We start from the raw sequence: 24,888 nt of genomic DNA, 5'->3' as shown, positions 1-24,888 counted from the left end.
CATCAGCCTTAAAGCGAACGAGGAAGCTCCTCAGTGGCTGGCAAGACCAATCTCCAAGGTAAGGTGCCAGGTGAAGGGCACTGTACGGACCAGGCCGCCATTAGTGCAAGAAAAAAAGAAAAGAAGAGCAGACTGTCTGTGTAAGTGCCAAAGCACCCAGAGAGCATCTCTGGAAAGATGCTCAGTGGTGGGAACAGCAGTTGCCCCCGGAAGTGGAACTCAGCGGCTGGGAGGAGGAAGCCGGAGGGAAGCCATTTACTGTTACACACGTTCACACTGACTTTGGAGCCCGGGGCTTGTATTGCCTACTGAAAAATAAATGGGAATTATTTTTTTTTTTCTTAAAGCTGGTGTGAAGAAGCTACATACCCGAAACCACCCCCACTTTTAATTAGAGACACACTTAGTCAGGGGGCGGGATTAGAACCTCCCCACCCAGCCCCAGTTCCCCACTCCCCTTCCTGTGCCCTTCTCAAAGTCGGCAGGTCTGTGGTGGGGGCGGGGGGAGGGCAGGCCAGCAATGGCCTCTCCAAGAATTTGGGACTCAGAACCATACTCAGGTTCCGATGTGGAAAGGACTAATGCCTTTCACCAAGGGCAATTTTGCTCCACAGGGGACATCTGGCAATGTCTGGAGGCATTTTGGGCTGTCGAAAGTAAGAGACGGTACCAGCGTCTAGTGGGACAAGACCAGGGATGCTGCTGAACATCCTACACTGCACAGAACGGTCCAGAATGTCCTGTGTCCCTAGCTGTCACCCCGAGGACCCAGTCCAAGTTCAGGTTCTGACGCAGCAGGTCTGGGTGGGCCCATGACTCTAAATTTCTGGTAAGAGGGATGCCACCCTGCTGATGTGGGACCACCCTTTGAGCAACGAGACCCAATCCAGTGGGGCCAACCATGTATTCTTCTCATGCGAAGTGGGGAAGGGGCTGTTTTTGGTTTGGATCAAAAGGCTGAACACTGAGTACCGGCTGGGCGGGCACGGGGAAGCCTGCTCCTGGCGGAGAAAAGCACGAGCCCTTCTGAGACCCACAGGCTGCAACAGAACCGGCGGTAGTGTGGCCAGGGGACTCACCATCCAGAGTCTCCACCGAGAGCTGCAGGCCCAGGTTGTGCCGCGGGTTGACCACCCAGTGGTTGCTCGTGGCCGTGATGTCGAAGACCAGCCAGCCCTCCTCCGAGGCCCAGAGGGTGCGGCTGTCCAGCAGGAAGAGGTCCGACTCCCTGCGAGAGAGGAGGAGAGAGACACGGGCTCCCGGTTAGACAGGTCAAGGCTCGGCCCCCCGACAGCCACTGGTGGAGCAGAGAGTCTCGTGGAGTGGGGGAGGTGGAGTCCACCGGTCCCCCGAAAGTGGGTTCACCAGACCAAGATCCAGGGGCAAAGACTCCTCGGTAGCTGTAGTGAGGAAGGGGAGTGTAGAAGAGGCATAGCGATATGCACGGGGGACGGGGAGCTGCTACGAGGCCACCTCACCCTACAAATCGTTTGGGGGGAGTCCCAGCGGGAGGGAGTATAGGAGTGCAGAAATTATACAGCCTCCATGCTGCCAAAAGAGTCTCAGGGAACAGAAGTTGACATAGATTGTATTATTCCCCACGTACCAGACACTGTCCCGACGGCCCTACACATGCTATCTCATTCAATTCCCACAACCCCAAATCGACCCCCATTCAATATATGGTAAAGACACGACTTGCTCAAGGTCATTTAGCCGGGAAGTTGCCAAGCTGGTTTTTGAGCCTGGGTAACTGAGCTCCCGGGTGGCCACTCTTCGTGTCTGTGATATGCCACCTCTTCATGAGCCTACCAAGCGTTAGCAGGTGAATTCCTGGCCTGATGTTGTTAATAGAGGAGATCCTTTCATTCTCTCCTCCTCACTTTTCAAAGTAGCAAAATGGGTAAAACCAGAATTAACCTTGTAAGGGATGGAAGATGGATGGAAGGGAGCAGGCGGGTGGATTTGTGTGTGGGTAGAGACATTTTTAAATTCCTGGGTGGCAGAACCCTAGTATGCAAGATCTTCATAGCATCTCTTGTGCACCTTTAATGATAAAGATTGAGAGTTTCAATACTTTGATTCCTCCAATAGTCAACTGAAATATCTGAACCCCCATCCTGTGCCAGGTGCTGGGCTCTTACGATGAACGACTCCACACTGGCCCCTTCCCCAGGGCACTGACAGGCTTTGCCACACCTGCAGTTATCTGATTTTCCTGAGAATGAAGGTGAACGTTCTCTGCTCGCACATAAAGATGTCAGACACAACAACTATTTATCGAGCACATACCACGTGCCAGGCTCTGGGTTGAAATGCCCCGCCAGCATCACGTCACCGAGTCCTTATAACAACCCTCTTAGGTGGGTAATGCCACCCACACCATCGTGCAGAACCCGAAACTGAGGCTCAGAAAGGTGGAGCTGTTTGTCCAGGGTTACACCACGAGGACAGGGTCTAGGCAGGACCGGAACCCAGCCGGGCTGCCTGCAAGCCCAAGCTTGCAGTCGTACCTGAAGACGGCTCTCCTGAACATCACCTTCGCTCAGGTGCAGCTGTCACCACTTCAGAGTCTTTGACAAATCGGACGTACTGGAATATCACTCGCTGAGACATCAGCACGAGCCGAGCCATCAGCAGGAGCTGAGCAACAGAAGCCCCTGTAGACGAGGCCCATGTCTCCGGATGGCCCACTCCCCGACTCTCCCCACTACTGACACAGCCACCCCATTTATCTTTCCTGCCTGGCCCGCGGACCTAGGTTTGTGAGCTTCTGCCCATCTGCAGCTCTGCCGCAGGCCACGATACATCAGACGTTAGCCGGACACGTCGATAGGCACCAGGCTCAGAGCAGACACGCGGGAAATGAATCTGTAACGTTAGCCAGTTTCTCAAATTTATTTAGAAATGTACTGGGACTAACAGGCCACTCAGAGAAGCCTACACAGGGGAGGAGAACCGGGCTCCGAAAGAGACGGGACCCAAGGCGAGACTGGGGGGCGGGCGGTCTCGTCAGGCCCACCAGAGGGGGAACGATCTGAGCTCTTTGCCCTCTTGGCTTCTCCCCATCCAAATCTGGGGCCAGAGAATCGACTGGGCCGGCTGCCTGGCCGCATGAGTGCAGGCACTCCACAGTGACGGGCGGCATCACCAGGACCACCAGGGGAGGCAGGGGTGACCCCATCCCACACCCCCAGAAGCCACACTTTTTAAGTAATGCTCAATGACTCCCGGAATCCAGTTCAGAAAATGCTTAATTATAGTATTGCTAAGGTTTGAGTGTTTGCGCTCCTCCCCAAGCTCATGATGAAACTTAATCTTCGATACAATAGTATTACGAGGCGGGACCTGTAGGAGGGAATTAGGCCATCAGGGAAGGATGAGTATCCTTATAAAAAGGTTCAAGGGAGAAAGTTTGGTCCCCTTTTGCCCATCCCTCTTCCGACACAGCAACAAGGTGTCATCTTGAAGAAGAAGAGCAGCCTTCGCCATGAGCTGACCCTGCCGTCACCTTGATCTTGGACTTGCCAGCCTCTAGCACTGTGAGAAATACATTTCTATTGTTGCGGCAGTGTGTACAGCCAGTGTTACAGCCCTTGCTACAGCTCTTATTCGTTTGACCAGGGAAAGAACCGAGCGGCACATGAAGAGTCGGAGAACAGCCTTTATTCTTCTACAGCAGACTCAGCACGCCTAGTGTTACAGCTCTCCTCCTGTCTTCAGATGCTCTCCCAATGTCCTCCCCCTTCCTGCCCTTCTGCCCCTGCTTTTATACCCTTGGTAGGGCTCAAGAAGCATCCAATCAACTACAAGCTTTAACATCCAATCAGCAACAGGCTTTAACATCCAATCAGCAACAAGCCTTAACATCCAACCAAAAACAGTGAGATTCAAAGATTACCCAATCAGGATCATGAAAGCAGCGTGGCTGGAAACAGGCCGTGGCACGAGGGCCTGGGGCATTCCGGCACGTGGGGGTCCCAGCGGTTGGGTGCCTCGGGGCCGGCCCCAGCGGCGTGCCTTTAACTGGCCACGCACAGCACTGGCCCCCGGAGATGCAGAACTACGAGGAGGCGGCAATCGGCCACATCCCGGCACCCGACATTTTCCGCATCACTATTACTGACAAACTACCCAGTCTCGGGTATTTTGTTACTGCAGCACAGATGGACTAAGACAGTTACGCTGCGTGTGTGAATGCCATATGACTTCCGATCTTACAACCAAAACACGTCGCCTCAATACGAGGCAATAACATCGTCCCCAGCCCGTGAAACCGCGGTCCCTTACGGTCTGCAAGAAACTCATTCCTCTCTCTGACACAGAGAGACCACAGAAGCAAGGAAGCCTTTTTAGAGCCACATAGGATTTTGAAGACCCTAAGTTTGACTTTCATGTCTAAACTGAATTAAAATAATGAGACGATTTTCCACGACTCATTTACTTCTTCTTCCTCCCTGTGCTATTTTAGCGGTGGTTTCAGACTGGCGTAGGGGATGTCCATGCGGATTTTAAACTTGCAAACAAGAATTTCCTGTTGTCTTCGTCTCCAATTTGTCTGGATGACTTTCCTGGCTCTGGAATGCCACCAAGGTTGTCGAGGAACCTGTTAGCTGTCCTCGACAATCAGCAGAGGAGAGAGAAACGCCACTCCAAACCAAAACACTCCCCCCACCCACCGAGTCAGCCTCCCGGGGCCCCTGTCGGACACACCTACACCACGGCACAGAAGTCACAAACCCAGGTGGTGAATTTGCTGGGAAATTGTGATTTGCAGGAAAATGTGACCAGATAGCTAGAGGGTCCCTCGTGGATGGCAACACAATGCATGGTAAGTGAGGGAACAGAATGAGGCCCCTAAACAGAGGGCGCCTGGCCAAACGATACTAAACATCCTCTTACTGCAGGCCATGACAGCGTGGGCCAGATGTTACAGGCCAGGGCTGACTCATCGTGAATCCATGTGCTCCCTCCCCCAAGTCACAGTTTGCAGTTTGTTCCAGGCACGCTTAGAAGAGCCAAACCTCCGTCCGAAGGCACCAGGAGAGGGGCCAGGGGAGCCCTGTCGAGATGGGCAGAGTGCGGGATGGTAGCGCAGGACCTGCTTTCCGACTGAGAGCCCAGGCGTTGAAGGGTGGGCCTCATTTGCAAAGGGCAAGGAAGGAATTACTCAGCAGCTGGGAAAGTGGGAATTGCTAGCTACCACCTGCAGCATCGTAAAAGAACACTGGTTCTTAACAACCAGGAGAGCACCGAACAGGCCCTTTGTGACATTTTTATTTACCTTGAGCACACTAGCCTCCCTGACCCAGCCCAGATGGGAAAGGCTCAGGGTGCAAGGCCTCAAGGACCCTACCTGCATTCTTTCACCTTTACCACTGAGAGTCTAGGCGCCTTCCGTACGTCAGTTCTCCAAGTCTCCACAACAGCCCTATGTTGTGCGAGAATCATTGTTCCCATTTTATAGATGAGTAAGTGGAGATCAGCAAGGTGAAGCCGACTGTCCACCATGATAAACCTTATAAGTGGCAGAAACATTCTATAGCACAGGAAACCTGACTCAAGAACTTGAGCGCCTTAGCCCTGCCACCTCCTTCACTCACCAGGGGACAAGAGAGACACAGGAAGTCGTCAAATCCTGTATGATGCATGCTGTCACAACGTAGCACGGGGCAGAGAAAACAGTATGGGGGCTGAGAGCCAGGCAGCGGGGAATGGAGAAGGCAAGAAGGTCAAGCCAGCTAATTCCTGAGCCTCAGTTTTGTCTTCTGTATAATCTTCTTCAATGATTGAGAACAGCCCAAGTCAAGACAAGCCTGGCAACAAACTCCCAAGGCTCTCTGGGGAAATGCCTGTAGTTATAATATTACAAGCTATGTCAGTGTTGGTATCTAATCCCTCCTAAACTTCAGGAAATTCTAGGATGGGGACAGACCTTACATGTCTTGGCCCCAGAGGTTATGTGAGCACAACATCCTCTGTTAATAGACCACAGATCCATGCAAAGAATGTTCACCTTTGGTTCCAAAATTCATCAGAGAAGTGTATGAGGATGTTCACAGAAGTGCTAGATTTTCTGCAAATATGCCACCAACAATTCCTCCTATCTCTGCATCCACATGCTATTCTCTCATAAAGCTGTGGAGTCTATTCCCCATCTCTGATGTCTGGACTGACCGGGTGACCAGCTGTGACCAGTAGGACCCAGCAGAAGAGAGTCCCTGCCAGGTCCAAGGCTGGGACTTACGAGGCCTGGCAGTTTCTATTCTTGCTCTCTGGAAACCTAGCCACTGAATCAAGAAATCTGACTACAATGCTGAAGACCCCATGAAGAGGAAGGAGGCAGAGGCTGTGGATGACGATGGTCTATAAAGGGAGAGTGACAGAAAGACCAAGTTCCCAGCTTCATCAGTGACCACAACACACAGTGCAAAGAGTAGAAGAACCAGCCGGCTAAGCCCTGCCCAAATTCCTGAGCAATAAAATGGTTGTTGTTTTAAGCCACTGCATGTGGGTGGTTAGTTTCAGGGACAGACAACCCAAAACAACAGTCACATTGTTTATAACAGGAAAACTGAAAACTAACCCTCTACCAATAGGGACTGGTAAACCACTGTGGCATGTCCAAGACAACAGAGCCCTAAGCAGCTGCTTCAAAGAACCACATACATCTACACTTGTTGCCAAGGTGGAAATATAGTATGAAGCAAAATAGTGTTTAAAAACAATGTGTAGTATATAAATTTCTGGGAAAACACAAAATGCTAAAATCAGTACAAAAAGAAATGGAAAATTTGAGTTGCTCAAAAGAAACTGAAATTGGAATAAAAGGCTTTTCCCATCCCCATACCCCAGAGGGTTTTATACTGAAAATTTACCAAATTATCAAGATAATTTCAAGAAAATGGAAAAGGGCCGGTCTGGAACCCGTATTGTAAAGTTTATGTTCCAATGACTCCAAAAATGGAAAAGGCCAATTTGACAGACATTTCTCTAAAGAAGATGTGCAAATGGCCAGTGAACACATGAAAAGACACTTCGTTAGCTCTTAGGGAAATGCAAATCAAGACCACAATGAGACAGCACTTCACACACACCACTAGGACCGCTAGAGCTAAAACCCTGACAAGGAATAACCAGTGTTGTTGGCACGGAGGTGGAGAAACTGGACCCTACACACTGGTGTGGTGGTGGGAGTGTGAATGGTGAGTGTCCTGGTGTCTCAAGGGGAAGACATGAGTTATCACATGACCTAGCAATTCTACTACCCACAGAAACAAAAATGTACATCCACACCAAACCCTATACACCAACGTTCATAGCAGCAAGTCATGATACCCAGAAAAGGGGAAACAGACCACATGTCTATCAACCGGCGAATGCATGAACACGGTCAATTCATAGAATGGAATAGTATCTGGCGATAAAAAGGAAGTACTGATACACTCGACAGCATAGATGGACCCTGAAATCATTATGCAAAGTAAAAGAAGCCAGACACAAAAGACCACGTAGTAGTTTATGATTCCATTTCCAATGCCCTGAATAGGTAAATCCACAAAGACAGAAAGTAGGCTAGTGTTTGCCAACAGCGAGAGAGGGAGGGAAAGTGGGCGCAGCTGCTAATGAGCACGGCGTTTCCTTACGGGGTGACGAAAATGTTCTTACCAGTAGACAGTGGTGTTGGTCGCACAACTGTGAATGAACTAAAAACCACTGAATTGTACACTTTAAAAGGGTGACTCATATATCTGAATTGTATCTCGATAAAGCTGTATTTTTAAAAATAGACAGGATAACATAAGCCCTAAATAGAGCGCACAGTGCCATTGTGCCAGTGACTGTTTTAAGGTCTACAAACATCTGCACAGAAAGTTCCCGTGCTTACCCTGCAGAGTTTCAGCAGCAGTTCACTCTCAGGCATGCTGCGGCCCTTTACAAGCTAACACATGTATGTCAATATCGTCTCAATTTAGCAAGCACACACACCCTATTTCCAAAACAGCTAGATCTGACACAGCTCCATGCTCTGCTTGATCTGCAGGACACAACGGGGCGAGGAGGCAGGCCTGGTGCTCAGCCCCTGTCACAGGTGGGGACAGTTCTGCCCACTCCTCCAAGCTCCCAGAGCCAGGACACGGGCCACACGTCTTCCGACCACTATCTCGATGCTCCTTCCACTTTCTCAGGGGCTTCTGATTGCAGAAATAGCAGCAAGACCCCGAAAGTCAACTTCTCCCCTCCCGAAACCTCTCCTTCCCCCAAAGCCCCACTCTCTAAGGTGTGAACCGCAGGGGACCCCAACTCCTCGGTGCCGAGGGCTGTTGATATTTCGTCACCATTCTGGGGGTAAAGTGCTGCAGGGGCTCGCGGGCACCTCCTCCCAGGGACGTCCACACGAGCCTGCCGAAATCTAACTGCAGGGGGAGGAGCAGGAAGGGCCGCAGCCACCAGAGTTGGTTTCTGGTGTCTCTAAGCCCACCTTCCCCTGGAAAGTTCTACCACGATGGAAAAGTGGGTATTTTGGAATCGCAACCGTGGGAAGGTGGAAAGTCCTTTTTTTGCCCTCCGGCCACCCAGAGGCTATTTAGAGGCTGCTCCCGGGGGAGTAGGATTCCCACGTGGGCTGCAGGAGGTGGCTCCCTGGGCCTCAGAGAAATTGTTAACGCTTTGTGCAAACACAGCTCCAGGGAAGACAGCCCTGAAGCCGGCTCCAGCGAGACACAGGGCAGAGTTTGGAAGTGTGAGGACCCCCCGCCCCGCCCTGTGCTCCGGCAGGAGCAGCTGCCGCGGAAACACGGATGCCACCTGGGTCGCGCGGCACCTACTGCCTGCTTACCCCGACTCAGGACCCGTCTCAGGGCTGTGGGGAAGACGCCTCCTTCGCCCTGCTACCTCTGGACCCAGCCGGCCAGGGTCTGGAGAGCCAAACAGGACCTTGGAAACGCACCCGGCCGTTTCCATTTTCAGCTTGTAGGATCAGAGAGCTCATGTTCTCACACAGGCTGCCGATGGCTGAGCGGGCGCAGGGTCCAGTTCTGGGCCATAGTTTAGGGTGGTGTGGCGAAAACTGCTGTCCCCAGCACGGCCCGACTCCCGCAGGGCACGGCCCGCCACCTCCAGGGGACAGGCACGAGCCAGGGTTTGGTGGGGTCACATTTTGGAACCATTCCAGCCGGGTCCGTCCAGGAGGCCTGGCTGGTGGCCGGGGTACCTCGGCACCCCGACACCCTGGCCTGGGCACCCACCGTGCACCTGGCTCTCCAGTGGCGCTCTCCCACCACCCCTCCTCCGACGGGGCAGGTACACTCCGACCCCCGTAACAGACTCGGGAGCCGAAGGGCAGAAGAGGGCAGGAAGGATCCTGCAGGCCCCGGACGGGATGGGACAGGACGGGATGGGACACGAAGCCTCTCAAGCCATCCCCCCACCAGCCATCGGCGTGCAGCCAGGACCCCGTCCCTAGGCTGGAGGAGTGGGGCAGAAGAGAGTGCGCCCAGCCCAGTGCCAAGTGGCCCCACCGTCCACGAAAGGGAAACAAACTTTAGACCATGCAGTGGGCAGAATAATGCCCCCCTCAAAGACATCCAGGTCCTAAGCCCCGGCCCCTGGGAGTGCGCTGGCTTACTCCACCACGGGGACTTCGTGGAAGTGACTCGAGTAAGGATTGGGGAACGGGGGACGATCATGGGTTATCCTGGTGGCCCCAGAGTGACTGTGAGGGTCCTTCCAAGGGGAACAGAGGGGGAGGAGGCCAGAGAAGGAGACGTGAGGACAAAAGCAAGGGTCAGCGTGGTGCGATTGCCACTCGTGGGCCAAGGAACGTGGCAGCTTCAAGACGCTGGGAAAGGCAAGAAACATTCTCCCAGAGTCTGCAGAGGAGCGGCAGCCCTGCGGGTGCCCTGATCTGGGCCGAGTAACCCCCGCTGCAGACCCAGACCTCCCAAACTGAGAGGGAATAAATTTGTGTGTCTTAAACCACCAAGTTGGTGGTCACTTGTTACAGCAGCTAAGAGGCACTAATACGATTTCACACCTGAAATCCACACTGGACACCTCGTATCCTTAGATGCTCTGCCAGGAGCCAGAAGTAGAGGGTCATGAAACCCTAATTAAGTGCCACGAAGGACAGAAGAGTCCTCTGGGGGAGCAAGACAAGGACAAGGACCAGATCCGGGGTGTGGAGGAGTGCGGGGAGGACATCCCCCCGGAAGCCTGTCCCAAAGGGACAGAAGGATGGACAGGGCTAACGCAGCCGGGGGGCGGGGGGCGGGGAAAGGTGCCCCGCTGGAGGGAGCAATGTGGAAAATGAGAGAAGAGACTAGCAAGGAGGGGTGCAGGTGCGCGGTGGCCAGGATCGGCAGGGCCTGTGCCGCGGGGAGCCAAGTCCCGGGAGCTGGGAAGCCCTGGAGCGTGTTGAGCAGGGTGGAGACCGCGTGCTCTCCACTGGCAGCCCCACCCCTGCCCTGACCCTCACCCACCCTCGCCCCGCCGTTCTCCGGGAAACCGTGAGGCTGGACATTCCGCAGCCCTGCATGCTGTGAACTGCCGCGGGGCCCGAGAACATTCCTCAGCAGAGAGCGGCGCGCAGGAGAGCGGCCCGCGCGGTTCCCAGGCTGCCGTGATGTCACGGAGGGAGGGCAGGAATGTGGCCGCTGAGGAGGAGCCGGGCTGGGAAGCAGCGACCGCCACGCACCTGGGGCGAGACCAGTGAGGACGCCAGCCTGCAGGGAAGCCCGCCAGCCTGCAGGGAAGCCCCGGACGGAGATCAAAGGAGCCCAGGGAGGAATGCGGCCCCACCCCTGGCCGCCGCTCCGCTCCCGGGTCCAAGGGGAGCCTCTCTGGAGCTCCGGAGCTCCAGGCCTCGGCAGAGGACCAGCCCGGCCCCGGGCGCCCCCACCCCGGCGTCAGGAAATGCCCTGCCTTCCCTCCGAATCCCCCACACAGGCCCTAGATCCCCCAGGCGGGAAGATGAAGTCAGGGAGGTCCAACGCTTTTCTCAACACACTTGAAGACTGCACACATCCAGGAAGACTGGAATTAAGTCATTTGAGAGAAAGGTGGAAAAGCACACAAAGAAGCAGTGTCCTCCCGCCACTGACGGGGCTCGGGCCAGCCCACGGCCTTCTCGCCGGCCCCGGGAGCGTCTGTCTCTCTCTCCGGGCAGGGCCTGCTGACCGCAAAGACAGCCTGCCCGCCCGCGCACTCTCGGGTCAAGAACGCTCCCGCCCAGCGCCCGGGAGGCCTGTGTTGTCAGAGACAGAAAGAAGCCGGTCACGGACAGTGAGTTCTGGGCCTCAGTCTGCCCATCTGCAAGACGAAAGGTTTGGAGACTACCAAGGTCTCGAAAACCGCGTCTTTTAAATAGGATATCTAAGAAAGGAAAATGAGAGGGTCAGAAACCCCCAAAGCCCTGTAGTTAAATGAAGCTGGGAAGCATTCTACGATACATTGCTCCTTAAAGACGTCATAATGTACATTAGTTCTATAAAGGCTCTGAGAAGTCCTGCTGCAGAAACACGTCTGGCAATGGAGTGTGAGAAATAGGCTCTCAAATCCATGTCCACATGGGGGCTGGGGCTTCCCGAGGGCAGAGGATCACAGTTAAAAATGGAAGGCTCTCCCCCATCTCAGGTGTATCTGGCAGCAGAATGATCAGGAGGTCCAGGTGGAGCCCAGGATCCTCTTCGCAATGAAGTCCAAAGGGTGATCCTGGGTCACACTCTGGGCGGTCATGGATGCAGGAATCAGGGCGAGAGGCTTTGCGTTGAGGCAAGCTAGAGTCAAATCCCAGCAGAGTGACCCTGGGCTGGTCAACCTCTGTCCTTTCAGATTCTTTTGTTTGTAAAACTGAGGACGGCCCCGAGCACAGATGCAGTGGGATGATACAGTCAAGATGCCCCACCGAGCCCGAGGCTCAGGGCTCCCAGTCGGTTGGGGCAGACCTCAATGTCAATGTCAATGTCAAGGTCAACGTCAATCCTCCAGTGCTGGACTCACACTGCCAGGGCCTGGAAGCAGGATCACAACTGCAGCGTGCCGAGCCTGACTCGAGACGTAATGATCTGGCCTGGCCCCGAGCGAGCCCACTGAGTCCCACGATACCCGAGAGGGAGGTACTGCAGTCCCACTCCCAGGTGGGAGACGGGAGGAGGGTCAGAGAAACTCAGGTGTGTGTGCAGGTGGCACACAGAGCCGGCCCCGCGTGCCGTGAGCACAGGGAGAGCTGCCTCCTGGGGCCCCTTCCCGCCCCCCACTCCCCCTGCCCAGCAGCCTGCAGGGTTGGCTACCCTGCCTAAGCCTTTTATTAGCTCTTAGGATAAAAAGCCAAAGCCCCTAACGTGCTCGGCGGTAAGGACGACTATGTAACCGACAGACCAAACTGGGGAGAGAAAGGAGGCGCTATTAACAATTCCAGATGGGCACACGGGGGCTTCAGTCACCCCATCTGCGAGGCCCTGGGTGGCCCGGCCACTCTCCCACACTGTCCCGCCCCCGCCCCCTTTCTCGCCTGTGCCAGACTCCAGCCCACCACGGGCCTTCGCACTCGCTGTTCCCGCCGCCTGCAACGCCGTTCTCACTTTCACCCCCATCACACCTGCGCACCCTTGAGCTCCCCGAGGAAGCGTCCCCGATGCCCAGATGGCACACGTGTGCTGGACACCCTCCTAGCCCCAGTCCTCCCCTCGGGCACTCGGGCTGGGGCTGAAGTGTGTTTGCACTGCGCTTTGGGGTTTCCTCTTTCCCCAGATTTTCAGCTCCTTGTGGGCAGGAGTCAGCCGGTTCTGCCCCGCACGCTAGCAGCCCCGGAACCCAGAGCCAAGCACGGCGCACGGCGGGCCTCGAAAGCGCGCTGCGTGAGCGTGCCGCTGTCTTCCCAGGGCTCTTCCCGGCCAGGGCGGTTTCCGTTTCACTTTTTGTGGTTTGTGCCTTTTCCTATTACTCAGGTACCTCCAGAGATGGCTCTGCCTCCCTGTTCCCCAGGGTCTTACCTCCCAGGCCATGGCCACCTGGCCACGCTAGTGGAGGGGACACCCCCGTCAGCCCCCGGGCACCTCCACACCCCCTACCTCCCCAGGCCTGGCTGTGGAATCAGGCAGCTGTCAAATCAGCACAACTGACGCCCCGCTGGAACCCGCCACTCCACCTCCTGCCGCCACCAGCTCCGAGGGGCACCTCCTTTCCCAACACGTCAGAGAGACACGAGAGGACTCGGGGGCAGAGAGCAGCCGCCGGGAAGAAAGCGGATCCACAGTTTACTTTTGGACCCGACTCCCGCTCCCCTTTGCTTACGATTCCAGGGCTTGAGCCCCAGAATTTCTGGGAAACTGGCGGCCCTGCCACTCCACTCAGCCGCTGCGTGGCCCACACGGAAGCCCAGCAGCAGGAGCGGAGCGCACCGTGGATCCTGGCACTCGGATCAGACGTGTTCCCCGTGAAACGTCCAGAACTCTGGGAGTCCCCCCGGAAAAGCCAGGCCTCGTGGGAGGCGGCACGGAGCCCCCGGCACGGCTCTGGGGAGAGTCCTCCGTGGACGGGCGGCTTCCCGCGGCGGCCGGGCGGGCGGCCAGCGGGACCGGGAGACGCACCTCTCCAGACTTCCCTGCCTGCCCACTTCCTGCAGCCTCCAGCCCCAGACCGAAATAGAACGAGGTAAATTCAGCCTCTTTCACGCACACTCAAGGAATAAACAAACAAGGCAAGCATGGTTTTCATGCTGGGTCATGTTTCCAACCCTGTTTTTTTTTAAAGAACCACAGGCTGTTTTAAGATTCCGAGCCAGAGACAGAAAAGTGGAGTGAGGCAGACAGACAGAGGGGAGAGGAAATGAACTTAACAGCAGAGTTCGCAGACAGAAGCCGGCAACACGATTACCAAGTTCCAGAGTTTCAAAAACAGACGCCAGGTCAGAAAAATCTAGAAACGGAATAGGGGCCTTCTGTCCAGAGTAAGTGTCTAGACGTCTTCTGCTGGGGGCTTCCTCAAACCAGAGTGCGGCCAGGAAGAGGGAAGGCGCACGGGCTTGCGCTTAGTAGGCGCTTGCTGGCTATGCAGGAGACACGCTCATCCCGTCGAGTTTCGGGGACCCCCCAGAAGCAGGTGCTGAGAGGGGAGCAGGAGTGGCGGCCAGTGAGACAGGCATAGAGCAGCCACACAGGACACTGTGGTCTGGGGCTCCTGCCCATCAGACCTCCGGGGGGCTGTGCTCCTGGGGGTGCCCTGAGGGGAGGCGGCTCCCGTCCGCATGGCCCAGGGCTGCTCCCACGGGCCTTGACTCGGCAGCAGGGCGGAGGAAGCCCCCGGCAGAGTGCCCACGCAGGGGAAGGCGAGTGCTGACGGGGGACTCCGGGTCTGTGCTCAATGGTCCCTCTCTGGGAGAGGTGGAGGCTCTGTCCCGGGTCACCGCTGGGAGGTTAAGGGGGCGGGAGTCGCCCCCCTGTGTGGCCAGCCTGGGCTGGAGGGGAACCGCCTCCCAGGCTCAGGGCAGGCACCCCCGCCAAGATGGCCCGTGGGGGTGTTGCCTGCGGAGAGATAAGACTCGAGAGGCAGTGCTGACAGGAAGCTGGGGGTCCCCCTGTGGCAGGGGAGCAAGACTATGGGCCCAGAGAAGAAGCAAAGTCTTACCCTTAAAAGGCTCTTACAATCTAGTTTCCACGCGAGAACCAGAGCCATGTGCTGGGCACTGGGGCACGAGGCCTGAAAGGCCAAAGGTTACAGGGACTCGAGGCTGGGGACCAGGCCCGGGCCCACCTGCCGTCCCAGTCCAGAAGACAGTGAGCCCACAGGCAGAGGGAGGGGACCCTGGCTGGACTATACGATAGGTGGGGCCAAGAAACCCCGAGCAACGGCGGGAGGGGACGGCACGGCCACTCAGCGTCAGAGGCGGCTGACCGCCAAGGTCATCAGAAACAAGCTACGCTGAATAAACAGACACACGGGGAGGGGCGGCCTCAGGAGACACCAGGACTCAGTGGCATGTGGTGTTCTGCGCGGGGTCCTGGGACAGAAGGACATTACCTAACAACAAAGGGAACCTGAACAAATGGTTGACTTTAGTTAATAATAATGCACATATTAGGTCACTGATCACAGCCAACGTAGCACGCTGCTGTGAGATGTTAATTATAGGGGACGCTGGGTGTGTCTGTCTTCTGTGTGCGTGTGCTTGTGTGTGTTTCTGTGTATCCGTGTGCGTTTCCCTGTGTCTGTGTGTACAGGAGACAGCTGGAAAGGAGGCTGGGGCTGGACGCTGTGCACGCCTGTACTGAGGCTGGAACTCCCACGTGTAGACGGGCGGCGTCCCCATTAACACAGAGACCAGCAGGCCTCCCCACCCAGGGAGCCGCAGGGCCGGCCTCGTGGGCGCGTCTCCGCGCAGGCACACAGGCCCCGCGCACGCGAGGGCTCCGCGCCTCTGCGTGTTCTCACGCTCTGCTGTGCCAGCTTGAAATCCTTTAGGCATTTCAACAAGGGGCCCCATGTTCTCATCTTGCACTGGGCCGCACGACCAGACCAGCTGGGGTTAGACACGGCCTGCATTTGTCTCTCTAAACGTGCTCCGGGTGGTTCTGACCGCAGCGGGGTTTGGGCGCCGCGGCCCCAGCCGGACGCGGGTGAGCAGCCGGGTACCCGGGTACTCATCGCGGGCTGAGTGGGGTTCGGGGGTGGGAGGGCAGCAGTGAGCGAGATGGGCGGGAAGGTGGGGAGAAGGGGCGGGAAACCGGCCTTAAATGACGAGCTGTAAGGACTTCAGGCCCCTTGACCCCTGACTGGGGTGAGGGTGCCACTTTGTCTCCAGGTCCCCCTGCGGGAGGAACGAGCCCGAGTCACCCTTGGGGACTTGGCACGCCCCCCCACCCCCCACCCCCGAGCCTGGCTCCTCCCTTTGCCATCCCGCTGCCCCACGTGCCTACGGAAACACTTTCCTGGAAGCACTTTCTAATCGTTCGAGCCTCGTCTCGGGGTCAGCTTCGGACAAACCCGGCCTGAAACCAGGGTGGACGGTTTCCTTGGTGGTAGCCTCCTGCGCCAGCCTCCCCTAGACCTCGGGACCCGGGCAGGACGGGAGGCGCGCCGGGACCTGTAAGCACTGCCTCCGTCCCGGGGGAGCACGGTGGCTGGCGGGGACGCACACCCCGTGTTGGCCCTCCTCCTCCAGCCGTGCAGTGACAGGACGGAAAGCCACGGGCATCGTCGAGGGAAAACAAGAAAACGGACTGACAGAGGAGGCAAAAGGAAGAACCAGGGCTGGAAGAACTTCGAGCACTGACCCAGACACCTACTTCCGACCCGAACGTGAAATGACCGTTGGGTTATTAACCACGGCCGTCCCCTTTAAAACGTCCCCTCCCTGGCAAGCCTGTGTTCCCATCCTCAGAGGCACTATTTGGGCAGGCACTTTTCTTCCCAGCTACAGATGACCGCTTATGACCAAATTGAAAGATATTAATTCTCTTTGTCTCCTGCCAAAAAAGGCTAAAGCAATTACAGGCCCAGATTTGAAACACAGATGTTAATACAGTTGGAAAAACAGGCTGCTATAGGCGAGCAAGGCCCAGGTCCAAGCATGAAGAGCTTTTGGGCTGAGCGTGCCAGCTCGGGGTGTGCAGAGAGCCCCTGCAGCAAGGCCGCTCGCCCGAGATGCATTCCGGTGAGGAGCCCAGGGCCGGGGTGCCCACGCTGATGTCTCCCCCATGTGCACACAAGAACCGACCCGCCCCTGGGCACCCGCTGGCACAGAGCTCTGAATAGCGTAATTATAATCACCACAGGGAAACCTCCATAGGATCGAAAATATCATAATTGCAGGCAATTTTCACTTTTTGGAAATTGGGCTCAGATGCCGAAGGAAGGCTGCGAGCGAGGGGCTCTCGGGTTTCAGTTCTGGAGGAGAGAGCCCGCTGGAACGCCCGCTGGAACGGACCAGCCCGAGGGCAAAGACGCTGGCCGCCACGCACATGCAGCAGGTATCTGCCGCGCGTGGACTCAGGCCAGCAGGAGTGGTCTGTGGGTTCAGGAAGCCCACGTCCCCGAGGGGAAGGCCAGCTCATTCCTCCACCCCTTCGTGCACTAGACATCTGACTGAGCACCTACTGTGCGCCAGCTCTACGCACCGTGCACAGGACAGCCAGAAAAGCAGACAAAACGCCTGCCCTGTGCAGCACCCGTCACGGCCTCTGCCGCGGGGCCACCGAACGCCACGCAGACCTGCGCCCTGCAGCCGGCCAGGCGTCTCGAGGGCCTGCGGGCTGCCCGGGTCCATGCGACTTGCAGGCCCACGGTGGGACGGCAGGCAACTCCAGGCGTGTTCCCAAAGCCCACGGCCTTCCCCGCCTTGCTACGCAGCAGTGCTCGGGGGGCTGGGCAGGTCATCGTCTTCTCTGCCTCAGTTTCCTCGTGCAGAAAATACAACCGGCCCCACCGCTGCCCAAGTGGAGAAAGGAAAACGTGTGTCCACCAGCCAAGGAAGAAAACATGCGTGGCCCGGGAAAGACTCGGGCCTCTCTGCCGGAGTCCCCGCCCGGGGACGGTGCCGCGGCTTCCTCGCCTGTCAGACGGGGTGCGTGAGGGCACATCCATGGGGACGGCACATGACGAGCGTCTGTCACCACGACCACTCCCGGTTGAGACAGGCATCTCTCCTCCCCACACAGAGAAGCGTCGCTGCCAGGAGGGGCTCGCGGACTGCGTTGCGGATTTGCCCAAATGGAACAGAACGTAACGGGACCGCACGTCCCACGGGCGGGTCTGCAGGACCGAGCGCCTCCTGGGGACACCTGCCAGGCTCCACTCCGCGCGACCTGACACTTGCGAGGGAAGGGAGCAAGCGCCTGCGACCTGCTAGGCTCCACGGATCCACCACCAGACCCTCCGCCGCCACCGTGTCCCCCCCGCGGGGCCAGGCGTGGGACGAATTATGGAAGGAAATAAAAGGGCACAAAAGATCACGAAAGTCACCAAGGCCCAGATGGCCTCAGACCACAGGGCAGGAGGCCGAGCAGGGGCTGCCGCTGCGTTTCCGGCGCTAACTGGGTCGGACACGGCAGGGCGGCGGCACGGGCAGGCTCTTCCCCGAGAGGGGGCCCCACGGGGAGGCGTTAGGGGCCCATCACACCCGCACAAGCAGCTCGGGGCTGGGGTTTGGAGCGGGGCCCAGGCGTCCCTGACCGGGGCAGCTCTCCTCCGACCTCCCGGGCCACCGCGGCGGGCCCCTGGCCGCCCGCTGCTCACGCCACACCCTTTGAAAAGGCTACTCGGGAAGCTGAACCAGAGCCGGCACATCCTGGAAGGCAGCTCACAGCCAGAGCTCATGCCCTGAGGCTGAGGTGCAGCGCAGAGGGGTGGAAGCCAGCAGACATGGAACCAGGCACGTAGGCCTTCAGGAGCTGCAAGAAGGCTGTGGAAGCTTCCGGAAACTTCTGGAGCCAGAGTCCAAAGGGATCTCCACCCTCAGCCAGTCCCTTTCCTGTGCCGTTGAGACTGACAATCATGGTCTGGACCGTGCTTTGGGCTCGGTCCTGCAGGGAGTAAAACCGTCTTCTCTGAGAGACCAAGCCAAAGGGAACGCAGGGTCCTGTCCCAGGCGAACTCTCTCCCCTTCCGCCTCCTGGGTAGGGAGACAGCTCGCAGGACAGCAGTAAGAGAGCTCAGCCACCTGCCGCAGCCCTGGCATGCGGGGAATCACCTGTGCTTCCAAAGCACCCCAGTGCCGGCTCAGCCCCCACGTACAGGGCGGTTTAAAAGCCCCAGCTGGTTCTGATGCACAGCCGAGGTGGACAAGCACAGCTCAGGACCCATCGCTTGACCCAGGTAAGCAGGTGAGCTCCGGGTGAGGAAATCGGCACAATGACAAGCACCGAGGTGCCACCATGGAATCTCAGGGCCCCAGGTTTGAGTCCCGCCTGTCACTTCCTAGCTGCATGCTCTCGGCTAACCTACTTCCCATCTCAGAGCCAGTCTTGGAACCTGTAGCATGGGGACAAGTCTTCGTGGGATCGTTTCCAAGGCACGTAACAAAGGAGAAGTGCCTCCTACACTGTCGCAAACAGTAAACACCAAATAATGAGAATCCTCGACCACAGGGGTGTGATGTGCTCTGCAGTGTGCCCATGTCCCTCTGCCCAACATGCTCACGGTGGCTAACGTGAGATCCAACCCTGCCCAGAGGCTTGCACTGGGCCCTGCACCTGCACATGGCATTACCGCCACCACCCCAAGTCCCCAGGAGAGGACCGGCCAAGGTCCCATTGCCAGACACCCTGGGGCCACCCTGGGGTGCAGGGACCGCACTCTTCTTCCGCCCACGCCAACCCTGTGCCCCTTCCCAGACCCATGGACCCACAGCATCAGGGCATCCCTGGGAGCTTGTCAAAGGCAGGAACTGGGGCCTCCCACCCAGAGCGCTGAATCAGAACCTGCATTTGGACCTGAGCCCGGCGCCGGGTTCGAGAAGCGCTGAGCTGAGCTGGGGTGAGGGCGAGGCTGCCGGCCGGCTTGGCTCAGCATGCCCTGAATGAAGGGAAGAGCCGCGGGGCCCGGAGGGCTGGGGGCACTGGCTGAGGGGACCCTCGACACCTCCTCCGTGGGGAGCCCGGGGAGGGCCGCGGGCCAGGCTGCGGTTGCAGACGCTCCCACCCAGGGCGGGTCGGGGGCAAGAGCCCCTGCCGGGCTGCCGGGAGCCGGGGAGCCAAACCTCAGCCTCCTCCACCAACGCACCCCACGTGGTGGGACAGGAGGGGGACAGCTCCCTCTGCCTCGGAGTGACTCAGGCTGCAGCTGATCCGAATCTTGGCCCGGGAGACCAGTCTGAGGTCACCCTCCTGGCAGCCAAAGTCCCTGAGATGGACCCAGGGACATTTTTCATCCAGCTGCCGACATCATCTCGCCCTTGGTGGCAGCCGACTCCCTTGGCGCCGGTTCCGCTGCCCTGGCTGGCCTCGGCCTCCCGGGGCATCTCAGGGGCCAGCGCCAGAGCAGGGCCACGTCGCGGCCCCTCCAGATGGGGCAGCGCTGCGGGGGCGGGGCGAGCCTGGGACGCGCAAGGGCGCAGGGGGAAGGCTGGGGCGGAAAAGCAGCGTGGCCCCACCCTGATACCTGCACCTGCAGCTGGAACCGGAGCGTGCCAGCAGGGCAGGAGCTGGTGCCCATCCCGGAAGCCAGGCCCCAGCTGGCCCGGCCTCGGCGCAGGGGGCAGACGATGAGGATGAGGCTGCGCTCCATCAGCCACCCCCACGCTCCCAGCAGGGCCTCTGGAGCCAGGGCCACCGTCCCCAGGCCTGCCGCTCAGGCCCCCGCTTGCTCCACGGCCCGCCAAGGGCGGCCCCGGCGTGTGTTTCCCGCTGTCTGGGGCCGCTGTGAGCAGGGCCGCAGGGCGGGGGACGGCCTCCAGCGCGGCTCATTATCGGAATTTAATCTGGATTCCGAGAGATCAAGAGGGCTCGGTGGAGAGCGACTCCCACGGGGGAGAGAGGCTGAGGCCGCCCCAAAGCCGGCTAATCCCTGGCACCCCCGGGGCTTTCCTGGAGCTCAGGCGGAGCTCGCCAGAGAGCCAGACGTCCCAGCCCCGCGCAGCTGGGCGGGGGGCGGCGGCCAGGACACGCAGGTCCAGGCTTGCCCGGAGGGGAGGCTTGGCCCCGCTGAGCACGCACAGAGGAGGGAGCGCCAGGGACGCAGGAGGGCTTCGAAGAGCAGTGCACGCTGGGGCCGGGTCCCCACCAGGGCCGCAGAACGCGGGGGTTCAGCACAAAGCACACGGGGAAGGCGGCGACCAGCCGCCACCCGGAGCGCCCCACTCCCCCAAGACGGTCTCGCCACTTCTGCCGTGGGGGTGACACTGGTACCAGTGGACGTTTATGGAGCGCTTACTGTGTACCAGACGCTGTTCTGAGTGTGTTACCTCCCTCCGTCCTCGCCATAGCCCTGGCAGGGGGATTCAGTTATTACCCCCATTTTATAGAAGAAGAAACTGAGGCTCGAAGGGCTAGTCTTTCCCACAGCCACGCTGGTATCTGGAGCTAGGGTTTGAATCCATGGCCTCAACAGCTGGCTTTTCCCACCTGGGCAATTACATCACGGTCTTGGTTCTAGATTCAAAAACAAAACCACCAGCCCAGAAATTTTATGAATATATACATACACACACACACACACATATTAAACGTTACCCTTTTATCTTTTGAAGAATGAGAGCTTTGCTTCCCTCTTTCAGGCACAGGAAGAAAATTTGGAAATCTAAAGAGAGCAGCCCCTCCCGCCCCTCCCGATGCCTCTCAAGGCCCTCCCTTCCCTGCTTAATACTCTCACCTGCCACGCCCTCACCTCTGCCCAAAGAGGAGCTCCCAGAGGGCAGGGATTGCATGAACGCCCCCGTGCACGGCACGCAGCAGGTGCTCAAGCGTTTGCTGAGTGGGGACGTGATTCCCCCGCAAGCCAGAGGCCCCCAGGAGCAGCCCCCCAGCACTGGGCGGGCACCCCCAGGCCCCAGCAGCCTGCCAGGGAGCTGAGGAGGTGTGTGCCGCTGCCCCTTCCCGCTACCGGGCCTCGGGATGTACCCCGCATCTCAGGCAGGACAGCGGAGGCAGCCGCCTCAAGCTGCGACAGGACTAGGTGCCCACACGCTCAGCAGGACGACAGGAGCAGGAAGCCGAGGAGCTGCTGGAGCCGGGGCTGAGGGCCCAGACTAGGAGTAAGGTGCTCACGCCGCCCGGCCCTGATTCCATCCTCCCTGCAGCCCACGCTGGTGGGTCCCCGAGACACCCTTCCCCCTGCGCCTGCCCCCAGGTCAGTCTTGTCCCTGAAACATGCCAACTCCTTCAGCAAGACCCCCATCCGACGTCCACCCATCACACGGTCATCTTCCCGGACCACGCACAGCGACCAGCTTGTCTGTTCACCGGCTCACCTGTCCACCGCCCGTCTTCAGCCGTGTTCTGGGGGGACTGCATCCCCTCGGCAGATACAGTCAAGTCCTAACCCTTGGTAACCGTCAACGCGCCCGTACCTGGAAACAGGGTCTTTGCGGACGTCACACATGGGGAGACGCCACGTGAGGACAGACAGGGCAGGTGGTGACAGAGGCAGACACTGGACTGACAATGCCAGGCGACGCCAACCACCAACGGCAGGACGGGAGGGAGGGTCTTCCCCTGCGGGTTCCAGAGGGACACGGCCCTGCCGACACCTTGATTCCGGACTTCGGGCCTCCAGAGCGCTGAGGGAGTGAACTTCTGATGTTCGGAGCCAGGCAGTCATGGTGCTCTGTTGAGCAGCTCCAGGTCCCCCCCCGACCCCAGCCAGAGTCCCAGGTGAGGTCCCTGCTCTCTCGACCCTGTCTGTTTTGCTCCCGTAGCCTCGGTTCTGAGAACAGGCCCGCCTTGGCGGCGCTCGGCGGTGGTTAAACAGGTGCATGCACGGCCCACCTGTAACGTCGTGGCCTCTGACCTCCGCGCAGCAGCACCGTGCCCCGCCTGCTGGCCACTGCGCCCTCCCCGCGTGGAACAGGAGCAGGATCAGGGCCGGCCCACAAAGAGGAGCAGCGCCCGGGATGCCCGCAGCCGCGAAGCCGCCGCAGGAAGGAGCCTGGCGTCAGAGATGCCCTCCAGACCCAGTGAGCACCGGGCACGGCCACCCGGGAAAGGGACGCGTTCCTGCCAGAGCTCAGAGCAGGCGCACCGGTGACCCCGGCTGACCCTTCCAGTTCTGTCCAGCCAAACACACTCGGGGCCGCCACATTCCTGCAGTGAAACTCTCGGCAGAGCTTTCTGAGGCCGGGCAGGCGGGCGGGCTTCGCAGGACGGGACCCATCGGGTGCCACTGGTGAACAGCCTCTGGGGCCCTGCCTCGCCCGATTAATCCGCCTTTGTAGGAAAAATCACACACATGCTCTTGTGCTAAGCCCTGCGGCACCTGCCAGAGCGCAGGGTGCACACCTGTAACCCCCGAGAAGGAGCTCCACACCCGCCTCTCCCTGCAGTTAGGCCTGGGGGCCAGCGCACGGCCCCCAGGGTCCAGCGAGGCGCCTGAGTGGTGAGATTTAGAGGCAACTGCCAAGGCTGGCGGCCCCACGCCCGGGCCATACCTCCGCAGGGGCCTGTACGGGGCAGTGCATGGGGGGGCGGGCTCTAAAATGCAAATTTAAACCACACTGAGATGCCATTCATTTGTCACCACCAGCCTGACAACACTTGGTCAGAGACCTACTCGGTGAGCAAAAGGGAAACCACCTGCTCCCTGTTCCCTGCTGGGCGTGGACGAGACGCGGCCTCCGAGGAGAGCTGCCTGGCAACCTCTACCAAGGCCGCCGACGCTGTGCCCTCCATCCCCACGGTCGCATTTCCAGAATTTATCTGCATGACAGGAGCGCACAGGTGTGTCCAGGGGGCTCCACAGCGCCGCCGTCCACACGGCAGAAGAGATAAGCCGCCGCACGCGCTTGGGAAACAGGGAAGCACCTGGCGGCACGGCCCACGCGGCGGGACCAAGGGCCACGACGCCCCGTGTGAAGGTCCGGCGACAGCAGCGGGTGTGGGAGGGAGCGAGCGGGGGCTCCGCTGTGAAAACACACAGACGCACACGTGTGTTTGCCGACTTGAGACGCGGGAACCCGGACCAGAGCCGCCTCCGGGGTGGGCCCCGGGCTCGGCAGCAGGCGGGGCCTTCCCTCTCCCCGAGCTACGTTTCTTTCTTTCCGATTTTATACCGTGGACCTGTCTCACCTCTTCAGAACCAAATCTTCAAAAGGAACGCTTTCCGTAAGCAGGGCCCGCAGCTCCCCAAGCCTGGGCTCAAGGCCTGGCGTGGCCATGTCCCCTCGGGGCGGCCTCGCCCGCTGGCTCCGGGCCGCCTCCCTTCTCCCTGTTCTGCGGTCACCTCCCTGGAAGGTTCTTGCGAATATGAAATCACAAATGCAAAACATGGAAAGACTCAAGAAAAGTGTTGTTTCCTCAGTATTTAAGATGACCCCCAAAATAGCAGTGCTCGGCAACAGGGCAGGGAGGTCCCTCTGCCCCATCTGCGGAAACCAGTCCCGGTCGCCTTCCCACTGAAGGTGCGGGGCCGACCGGCGGAGGGAGGCGCCCACGGGCCCTTCTGCCATGAACCCCCACGGCACAGCGGGGGGCACAGAAGCCCGACAGCGGAGGAGTCCAGCAACCCAACCACCGGGTAACACGACCTCAGTCACCGCCACCCCGGACGGTGGAACGTACTTGCTGGATGGTCCAGACCTTCCCTCGGCCTTCTTACCTCTCACAAGACCTTGAAATTAAAGGGTCTCAAGAAATTAAAGACTTTCAGCACAAACTTTGGTTTCTGACCTAGTGATTCTTGGAAGGCCAAGAGTTCTGTGTTTGTTTTTGGTTTGGTTTTTTTTTTCCCCCCTAACATTTTATTGCAAATGGCCACTTTCATTGGTTGCCTGACATCGTGTACTGGGTTTCAGCAGATGAACCTTCAAAAACATTTCTTCTGGCCGGGCGCAGTGGCTCACGCCTGTAATCCCAGCACTCTGGGAGGCCGAGGCGGGCGGATTGCTCCAGGTCAGGAGTTCGAAACCAGCCTGAGCAAGAGCGAGACTCCGTCTCTACTATAAATAGAAAGAAATTAATTGGCCAACTAATATATATAGAAAAAATTAGCCGGGCATGGTGGCGAATGCCTGTAGTCCCAGCTACTCAGGAGGCTGAGGCAGGAGGATCGCTTGAGCCCAGGAGACTGAGGTTGCTGTGAGCTAGGCTGATGCCACAGCACTCACCCTAGCCTGGGCAACAAAGCGAGACTGTCTCAAAAAAGCAAAATAAATAAATAACAAAAAACGTGTCTTCCTCTTCCCCTTCCCTTCTGGGCCAGACCCAGAAGGCCCAGAAATACCCACACGGGACCACACGTCCC

General features: G+C 58.5%; 1 protein-coding gene across 1 annotated transcript in view; it reads right to left on the bottom strand.

Annotated features, from left to right (window-relative positions):
• Positions 1 to 24,888, bottom strand: part of BMP7 (bone morphogenetic protein 7) — a 75,704-nt gene that overhangs the window by 20,754 nt on the left and 30,062 nt on the right. The window contains exon 3 of the mRNA XM_012770495.2: positions 1,080 to 1,228. Coding sequence (XP_012625949.1) covers positions 1,080 to 1,228 — 149 coding nt within the window. The remainder of the gene's footprint in view (positions 1 to 1,079; positions 1,229 to 24,888) is intronic.

This window comes from Microcebus murinus, chromosome 16, assembly GCF_040939455.1.
Source record: "Microcebus murinus isolate Inina chromosome 16, M.murinus_Inina_mat1.0, whole genome shotgun sequence".
Taxonomy (NCBI): domain Eukaryota; kingdom Metazoa; phylum Chordata; class Mammalia; order Primates; family Cheirogaleidae; genus Microcebus; species Microcebus murinus.
The sequence above is the reverse complement of the archived record's forward strand: the minus strand, read 5'-3'. Positions and strand labels throughout refer to the sequence as shown.